The sequence below is a fragment of the Suncus etruscus genome, chromosome 9 (assembly GCF_024139225.1).
Source record: "Suncus etruscus isolate mSunEtr1 chromosome 9, mSunEtr1.pri.cur, whole genome shotgun sequence".
In the NCBI taxonomy this organism is placed as follows: Eukaryota; Metazoa; Chordata; class Mammalia; order Eulipotyphla; family Soricidae; genus Suncus; species Suncus etruscus.
Window position 1 is genome coordinate 100356551 of NC_064856.1, and position 10433 is coordinate 100366983.

Consider the following 10433-nt stretch of genomic DNA (forward strand, 5'->3'; position numbering starts at 1 on the left):
TGAGCAACAGTTAGTGTGGCCAAAATAATAAAATCAAATTTTACATTAAAATGCACATATACATGATGTACATATATATGCACATTATACATATATTAAAAAGTGTGAGCTTCCAAACTATGTTCACATTTTCACCAGGGAATAATAGTCTCAAAAAAAGATTTTCTCTCTGTAGATAACACGCCATTTTTGTCAACTACAATTGTTTTTAATTGTCTTTGCTAGCAACCTTACAAGCTTATGAATTCCTGAGGGGTTAAAGGAGTCTGTAACTCTGGGATCCATAAATCAAAATAAAAGGTTGTGGAACAGACATGTATGATTTCTGCTGAGGTTATGGTGTTCCAGGGAACTTTAGGTAAGTTGACTTATGAAATTGTTTGAGGCATATAGAAATTTTTATTTAATCATTAGTAGTACAAAGGACATTATGATATGATCACTAATGAGACTGTAGAGAGTACACTAGTACACTTGGTAGAACTTTTGCCTTGCACTTGTCTGACCAGGGTTCTAAAGAGCAGCTGAATAAAGGATTATAAAGAAAAAAAAGGCTATTATAAATTGGAAGTATAAATATGAAAGAGGTTTAAAAGATTTAAATTTTTTTATTTTATATTTTATATATCCCTTTCACAGTTACAACTTTTTGATATGTCAAATGTTCTTTTAGACAACATTCAGGAAAGCAAGACTTTTTTTTTTTTTTTTGGTTTTTGGGTCATACCTGGCAGTACTCAGGGGTTACTCCTGGGTCTATGCTCAGAAATCGCTCCTGGCAGGCTTAGGACCATATGGGATGCCAGGATTTAAACCACAATCATTCTGCATGCAAGGCAAACGCTTTAACTCCATGCTATCTCTCCAGCCCCAGGAAAGCAAGATTTTAATGCAAGAATTTTTATTATAATCATTTGAATATAAAAATATTATTTAACTTATAAATAAAAGATATTATTTATTTTATGATACCAAACTATATCCTTAGTTGACAATATGCTGAATGCCAGGCATCGTAAGATTGTTCCCATTTTTAGTTCTGATTAAAAAAAATTATTTGTTTTTCTAAACAATCTCTACAACCAGAAATATGTGCATTCATTTGTTTGTGCTTTTGGCCTTAGGATTCAAAGTAGATTTATTTATGCCTCGCTTTTTTAAATAAGAATATTTAGGTAAAACATCTCTATATTATTAACTCGGTATCTTCATAGTATTATAGTGCAGGTAATTCTCCACGATAAAGAATACAAATACAAGTGTTTGAACAAAGAGATATATTATGGTATTTGCCTGCAAGAACTGATTGGGGTTCCATCCCTTGAACCCCACTTGGCCTCCAAAGTACACCCAGAAGTGATCTCTAAATCCAGAGCATGATATAAGCCCTAAGCACTGTTGTATGTGGCCCTAAGAATCAAAATAATAAACTGACCAAATATGAAGGCAAATGATAATTATTTAAGTCTTTCTCGGGCTTGCACTATACAGACAACCTGCATTACAAGAGTAGCTGCTTTCAAGTAAACAGGTTCATTTGTTTCAACCATAGTTCCCTTAGTGAGAGACTTGGAGCTAGGTAGCAGATTCTTAATGTGCATGGATATTAAGAAGCACTGTGAAACTACTTATGAACCGAGAGACAGTCTGCTTAGTCTTACCTAAATTCTCTCCTTTATCAACCTTTTTTTTTTCAAGTTTATTGATTTATTGATTGATTTTGGGGCCACATCCAGTAATGCTCAGAGGTCACTCCTGGCTCTGCACTCAGATATAGCCCCTGGCAGGCTGGGGACCATATGGCATGCAAGGAATTTAGCCAGGTCCCTCCCAGGTCTGCTACATGCAAGGCAAATGCCCTACTGCTGTGCCAACTCTCCGGCCCTCCTTTACAACAACCTTACAAAGGATCAAATTAACCCTGTTCGACACATGAAGAAGCAAGATCTTTTTTTTACTGTGCTCATTAGTTAACTTGAGGAAACTTAAATCCTTTTTAATTGTATCAAAGTCTAATTTTACCCTTGATCTCCCTCATGTCTGGCTTGATCAGAGAGCTCTAACCTAAAATATCAATCCTAGTACATCAATCATGACAATAATAGCAGAAAATCTCTTGCTGGCATTGAAACTTCCTGCCTAGCCCACTCTGTTTGTACAAATGATTATTTTGCAAAGCTAATTTGTATGAGGATCAATTTTAGAAGCAGATAAGTTTCCATTCCTGTTTGTAAAGAATATAGATAGCAGGGATTACTGGTGCCAAAAAAAATGCATGTGGAAAATCAAAGTATTCTTCTGATAGTTTCAGGTAAAATAATAGAACTGAAGCCAGTCACAAATTAGTTCTCTTAATTTGATACTCTTTAACTTAGAATTGGCCATTTATTCGTATATTTGCTAATGAACCATCTATTAAATGACTGCTGTGTTTCATATTCTTTGCTAAGTACTAGCAATATTGTGGAAACCAGACATAAATTGAGGTCTCATAAAGTTTCTATCTCTTCTGGAGTCTCATTACCCATTCTCTACATTCAGAAAAAGTGAATATTCCTGCATCACCACAGGCAATTTTACAAATCAATTGTATTCTCTAGTTATTAATTTCCCAATTCAGAAGATTGTATAGTTGCAAAACAAAACATAAAGCTTTTCAGTAGAATATTTTGTGGGGGGTGTGTAACATTTTGAGCCACACCTAGTAGTGCTCAGGGCTTTCTCCTTGCTGTGCATTCAAGAGTTAATCCTGGCTGTAACTAGGGATACTGCCATTCAAACCAGAAGGTTTGTAGGGTAGACTGTATGCAAGTCTAGTGCACTACCTGCTAAAACTATTGCTTGAGACCTGGTAGAATTTCTTAAAAAGAGAAATAATTTCCCTTTAGAAAAATTGTTGACACCTGTTCTTATATTTTTTCAAAAATATCAGGATCCCTTATAGACATTTAATATGCAATATACAAGGATGGCATTATATTAGAATCTTTTAAGACTGCAAATTTCCTATTTGAAATAAAAGTCCTTGTCTCTGGCAGGGGTCCTCAAACTATTGCCCAAGGGCCACTATTGTCCATATTTTTTTTAACTCTATAGTCCAGCTCTCTAACGGTCTTAGAGACAGTGAATTGATCCTCAGTTTAAAAAGTTTGAGGACCCCTGCACTACATGATCTCTTGGAGGATATTAATGCACAGAAAATAAAGATTTTTTTATTCTTATGTAAATTAAAAATAAATTTATTTATAAAACATACAAAGAATATTTTAAGGCTTTCTATATACAAACAAAAACTGAGTGGAAGAGTTGGAATTATACATTGGGATTTAATCTAGAGATGAGAAATAAAAAAAATAAGCTGTAGATCTGAAATACCTCACAACGAATATAAGACTCAAAGAGGTAATAATTGTACTTGCTTTGATATTTAGTCCTATGAAGAGAAGTCATGAAAACAAAGCAACTAAAAAGTGTGGAGAGATTAAAGGAAGACAAAGATAATTTTTAAAGAAAAGAGAAAAGGCAAAGACTTAGTTGTTAGGTTGACGACTTATTAAAAATCACAGAAATAGATAATGGTATAAGAATAGGGAAAATACATCATTAAAACAGAATAGAGAGAAAATAAATAAGCAATACTTTCTGATATTTTAAATATAGTTTGACAATGAGACTTGCCAACTTTACTCCCAGACTACTCCTAAAAATAAAATATATAACCAAATGAACTGCATTACAAGAGTTAATCTTTGTTCATAATTTTTCCATGAATTAAATAATAAACTCCCATTGATTGTTCATGAATTAAAATAGATGGCAGATCCTTATCATGGAATATTATCTGCAAATTAAAGAAATATAGATGAAGCATACTAAAATTTGGAGGAAGAAAGAATAAATTTACAAGCTCAATTTATGAAGAAATTTATTGTCCTCAAATTCTTGTCCTTGGTAACAAAGACAACTACAAATGGGTAATATCACTTAGTTTGGAAAGAAATGAATATTCAGAAGAAAAATTCTTATTTACTTCTTTATAAATTGCTATTGTTTCAATTTAATGCTTACTCCAGTAATACGGATTTAGGTGTTATATTCTGACATACATCAAATATTTCTACCCTCTGAACCAGATATACTTTCTCATATTTATACACTTTGAAAACCATATTAATTTGTAATGATAGGTAATAAGTAAGCAATATTCTCTATCTGCTCCTACCTCATCTCATTAATATATAATTATACCACTATACTCTTAAATGGTCTAACATAATTTAAAAATATATTTATATTATTTATTTTATATATATTGTCATAAGTACATGAACTTTTTCATAGTGGTGTATCCTTCCTTTATATAACTGTGTCTACATAAAATAACATTTCTCTTTAGAAAAAAAAAAAGAGTAATGTCAGAGAGATAGTTAAGCAGGTAAGACACTTGCATTATGCCACCAGACCCAGATTTTATCCTTGGTACAAAAACTGGTTCCCCAAAAAAGATCAATAATAATCCCTGAGCACAGAATCAGAAGTAAACTGAGCATTACAGGATGTAAATAAAAATCAAAAAGAATACTACTCCTGCTTTTACAAAGTACAATAATTTCCTTGAGATTAATGCATTTTATTGCAACAAACATGTTGAGGCCCCAAAACCTCTTTTCATTTGCTCATATCAAGCAACAATCCAATTCATTATCACTTATATTCTAGTATTCATAGCCATGACCACTATTCATGCATGTCTCTGAACAATGCCCCTCCATGGAATTAACTTTTCAACATCCACAGAATTAACTCTTCACTTCTCTATTGGCAGGTGAAACCTCTTTCAGTCATGGAGAGGAGCAATCACACAGTCACAGAATTCATCTTGTTGGGGTTCACAACAGACCCCACCATGCAATTGGTCCTGTTTGCACTATTCCTTGGAGTCTACTCTATGACCGTCCTAGGAAATACCACCCTTATAGTGCTGATCTGTAATGATTCCAGGTTGCACACTCCCATGTATTTTTTCATTGGCAATCTCTCTTTTCTGGATCTCTGGTATTCCTCTGTCTATACCCCAAAGATCCTAGTAACTTGCATCTCTGAGGACAAAAGCATCTCTTTTGCTGGCTGTTTATGTCAGTTCTTCTTTTCTGGTGGGCTGGCCTACAGTGAGTGCTACCTGTTGACTGCTATGGCTTATGACCGCTATGTGGCCATCTCTAAGCCCCTGGTTTATTCTCAGGCTATGCCTATTAAGTTGTGTGCATTTTTGGTAGTTTCCTCATACCTCGGTGGGTTTATCAACTGTTCCATCATTACCAAAAAAATTTTCTCCTTGAACTACTGTAACGGCAATGTTATTGAAGACTTTTTCTGTGATCTGCTTCCCCTGGTTAAGTTGGCTTGTGGCAAAATAGGTAACTATCAGGGTTTAATGTACTTCCTCCTGGCCTCCAATGTCATGACCCCCATTGCACTCATCCTGGCTTCCTATGTCTTCATCATTGCCACCATCTTGAGGATTCGCAACACCCAGAGTCGCCTCAAGGCCTTCTCCACTTGCTCCTCCCACTTGATCTCTGTCACCTTGTACTATGGTTCCATTCTCTACATCTATGCGCGTCCCCGCTCTAACTATTCTGTGGGTTCAGACAAGATTGTTTCCACCTTTTATACTGTGGTGTTCCCCATGCTGAACCCCATGATTTATAGTCTGAGGAATAAGGATGTGAAAGAGGCTCTTAAAAAACTCCTCAAGTAAACTAAGTTCCTCTCCCTCTATTGAGACTAAAAGCAACTTTGGTCAGTTGTTATATTTTAAAAAGAGAGTGAGATTTGTGTTCTTAAATGCAATATAAAGAACATGCATTATTGGTATATGATAATTTAGGATAGACAAGGTGTGAGAAAAATTTGCAGTTTTGGAGATACTATTTAAATATAGAACCTGGGATCCTACTCAGTTGTTCAAAACTTGCCTGGCAAAATTAGGAGCGGGGTTTAATTCATAAAATAGAGTGATCACACTGTAGCCAGGGAAACTTCTGAACTGAATATATATATATATATATATATATATATATATATATATATATACACATACATACACATATATAATGGCACACCAATATAACGGCATTTAAAATAGACTAATTTGAGTTAATTTAGTGACTAGATTAAAAACAAAATATCTGAAAAATAATTTTTCTCACCATTATAGATATAAAAATACCCTTTTGCTTAGCAAAAAAATGTTGTTGGATTTATGCAAACCTATAGAATATAATCTTTATAATTATTTATAAAACTAAAAATTATGCTATTGCTTTAATAGTTTTTGATTTTTACATAATTAAAAGAATATCTTTTCTCTTTTACCACAATTTCTTATGTATTTTATACATACTTTAACCTCACAAAATATAAGCAAAAATATCTAGGGACAAACATGAAAATAATACAGTATGGCCAAACTAAGGAAGAATGAATATCTCACTCTTTATATTTCCTTTATATATTTCTCAATAAAGGTAAAATGAGTCATATTCATTATTAATTATTTTTATGAAACACTGCAGTTCTCTCAATGTTCCCTTTTGATCTCATAGGGCTGGACATAGAAAAGCCTCTGAAATCCAAATCACAATATTCCTAGCATTGCAACCAATTATAATCCACGATAAATATCATCACAATAAATATGTTGGGGTAAAATCACAAAAAATATGGTGGGGTAAAACACATTGAGAAATCCAATAGTGTAATTGAAAAGACTCTGAGTATGCAAAAGAAAAATAAATATAATATAGAAAAATTTAAACTGAAAAGTATGAGTACATGTGTAATTTAAATTTTAAATAAAGCAATGATAATGAGAGTTATGATGATAATAAATTTGTATATATTTGTATATATTCATGTTAGCAATAAAAAAGCATAAAACAGTAAAAATTAAGCAGAGATATAAAAAAAAGATATTAGTATTAGTACTCAGCATCAGAATTAGCACTCAGGCACAATCATCCAAAAAGCAAATTCAATCTATTTATAAATATGTATTGTATGTGTGTTACTATAACCTCTGATCACATAAAGAACCCAATACTGTAATTCAAATGTACTTGATATGGAGCTAGAGAAATCCTCAGCTGTAGAGCTCCACTTGCCATAATCCAACCCTGGGTGAATTTGTCTGAAGCGGGGAAGCCTCAAGAATTAAAAATCAAGAAAAAATAAAAGAGAGAAACACTGGTAACAGAGCTTCCACCTCATGAACTGAGCACCACCTCTCTTCCCAGGGTGATCTTTGTTGTTCAGACTCAATCCACATGGGGGAAAGGGCTGATGTAGTTAACAGATAGAAGTACTTACCTCCTGCTACTCAAGCCTATAAGGGTTTTACATCTCAAAAGGCTTGTGTAAAGGGAAGAGGAAGACAGAGCAAAGTCTTTTTTAATTTAATTTTTTTTCTGAAATGCAGGATATGAGTTCTGTGTATTTAGCTACATCTCCTTGTTTTCTGTTTGCTAAACACCAAAAAAAATTGATATGGGCTAGATAGGCCACGCTCTCCATATTTACTACTTTTCTACACAATAGTCAGAAAACCAAAATCAGTGTTGCCAGCATGGGTGAGAAGATCCAACATAATCAGAACAGAACATATAACAAAGTGGTAAAAGTAACTGTTAATTTTGAACTGTAGCAGTAAAACCTGGGATAAAAACTCTTAACCTAATTTAAGTTTAGAGTAGGGTGGTCTTTCCCGGAAGCATTTATCATACCTTTCAACTATAGTTTTAGGCCAGTCTTTTAATATGACTAACCCCAGAGGCTCCTTCTTTTAAGTCTTGGGAAAAATAAAGGCTCTCTTTCCTCTATTTTTCTCTATTTTCTTCTAGCGGGGTGGCTGTTGCTGTAAAACATCACACTTGAGCTCTTGGACTCTCTTATTTTCCATCTTATTTTCCATATCATTAATAGAGTGACACAAGTCTGCCTTGTCCACCAAAGGCTCTTGGTCAGATCCATATTTAGGGGTATACAACCAATCATAGAGCCAATATATCAAATGTCAATATGTCAAATATATCAAGCCAATATGACAAATGTTCAGGGTTTTTGAAGAACCCATTGCAACATTTGAAATATAGAGTTTCTAAATCTAATAGACAAAAACTCATTTCCTTCAGTAAGTTATCTCTTTTTACTGGATCTATACAAACAAAGGATATATGCAAACAAATTACTGTGGAATACTAATAGACTATGGAGGGTTTATAGTATCAATGTCTCAGTTGATGCATTCTTCAGTATCCCTGATTCATAGGTATAATAACAACATTGTTTCCCAAGAAACATATGTAAAATATACATATTTCCCCTTTGTCTGATTAAGTAAAAAGTATGTTGATTCTGGAGAACAGCTTGAGCTAACAAGGTAATATGTTGGAGAGCATCCAGGGAGGCAATGGAAGTGCCAATGATTTCCTGCAGTTGCTGGGCAGAGGCTCACTTGAAAAGCTAATCAGTCTAGTCAAAAGTAGTAATCTTCTTTTTCCCATGCAAGGCTGAAAGGGTATGTGGGGTGCTTCAGGGCACAATGGGTAATGAGCTGCGGGCATATTGGGTAACTAAAATCTGTGATGGGGAGCATAGGGAAAACAATCTTGAGTTTCTGAGATATTGGCAGCAGCTAAGGAGGGGGGTCTAGGGACATAAAAATGTTTTTCTTACATGCAACACAGACAGATATAAGAATTTACTATAAACAAAAAGGTGGCCACCACACATTCACACATGTACATATACACAGTTGATTGATCAATTTGCTCCAGCTGTTATTCTGACCATGACTCATCTAGGGTGGAAGGGATGAAACTGATGTGGGGATGATAAAGAAAAGGACAGTTTTTAGGGCAAATTAGCCCTGTTGACCAATCATATATTTGTCCCACATTTCCCAAACACACACACATTTAATTACAGCCTGTATTATATGAAAATAAGTCAAAATGCTTCATAAATGTAAAGCTTGCAAGTACGTTAAACCAAGACAGTGAAAAGTTACATATCAGTTTTTCTGCTCTGAGATAAGGACATAATATTCTCTTATCCACAGGAAGAGGCTGTCCTAACAGTATCTAGTATCATAGGTTAAATTGTGCATTCATATTCTCAAACCAGCCAACTTTTTCCAAATCCTTGTCACAAAAACAAAGACATTCCAAAGACTGGAAAAGTTTAAGTTCTTTTAACTCATTCAATTTTTGTAATTCAAGGATCATTGTCCCACCCAGATGGTCTGATTGGAGTCCATATCAAGTTAAGAGTTTGAGTCATAGCTACAATACCACCAGTTAAAGATTTTTAGGCTAACTTCGAGGGGTCCAAGTAACAAACTGATTTGGGTCAGAGATTGTAAAAGATCATATAAAATAGGCAGAGGAATACCATTTAAATTGATCAAGCCATGGAGCTGCAAAGGGTCTTCTCTATCCTTAAGAGGACAAAACACTGCTATTTTAGAAGGTGCTCTCTCTGGCATGGTGACACAGAAGTTAAAGTCTAAGAGCTTTGTAGTATGAGCATCTAAGTTTCTTTTCTTAAACTCTCTGAACAAAAACATTAGAAAATTTCTTGTAGATATACTTAATTTGAAAACAAGTTGCTAAACATTCTCATACCTAGCAGTAAAATATCATACTGTTCTCTAAAAAAATTAAATTAGTTCTATAGATAAACAAGTTGCCTTTCGATATACACAATTAAGCATCATCGAATTTGGGAAATATTACGAAGAACCAAAAATATGCATTTCTCTGGAATACTGCAAACAAACAACGCGGTCTGAAAAAGCTGGTTGTAATTGGCAACACATTAAGCCACTAGAGTTAGATGCAATTTATTTGTATTCACTGGGGCATAGAGTATAGTGGTTAGGATATGGTGCTCTCATCACATGGCCTGAGTTTGATTCCTGGTGAGGGAATCATCAGTTGGACCTTGGCTGGACTGTGTTTCACCATTCCCACCTTCTGTAGTAGTCTGCTGAGATGGCCTGGATGCAAAGGCCTGGGCCAGAAGCTGGGATGGGAGACACACTCATCTCTCTGCTATTGGTTCCTTTCCAAAGGGTCTGTCTCTTTGGGTTCTACCCTATCAGTGCCCTGTTGCTTGTTGGAGGGACAAGGACCTCACACAAAGTGTCTTTGGAAGAATAAGGTGGTTGGTGCTGGTCTCTGGAACATCTCCCAGAGTCTTCAGTTCTCTTTCCTTCGCTCCCTGGTTCTGTTTCAAGGGACCTCTGATACTATGGATGGTGGAGCAGCTGGGAGAAACCAAGAGATGAATTGGCAGAACCAACGTTGATTGGAAACATAGCAGCTGCCTTTCACTGATACCCCCTATTCGCAATTATATTACGGTTCGAT

The 10433-nt window shown here is 34.8% G+C and overlaps 1 protein-coding gene across 1 annotated transcript; it reads left to right on the plus strand.

The window, feature by feature from the left end:
- The first annotated feature begins 4843 nt into the window (after nt 1-4843).
- On the plus strand, nt 4844-5761 carry LOC126017809 (olfactory receptor 9G1-like). The gene has a single exon (XM_049779865.1). The coding sequence runs from the start codon at nt 4844-4846 to the stop codon at nt 5759-5761; it is 918 nt and encodes a 305-aa protein (XP_049635822.1).
- Nucleotides 5762-10433: the final 4672 nt, after the last annotated feature.

What these genes read in the sequence shown, in the direction of transcription:
- LOC126017809 (XM_049779865.1), top strand. Translation starts at nt 4,844, where the DNA reads ATGGAGAGGAGCAATCACACAGTCACAGAATTCATCTTGTTGGGGTTC.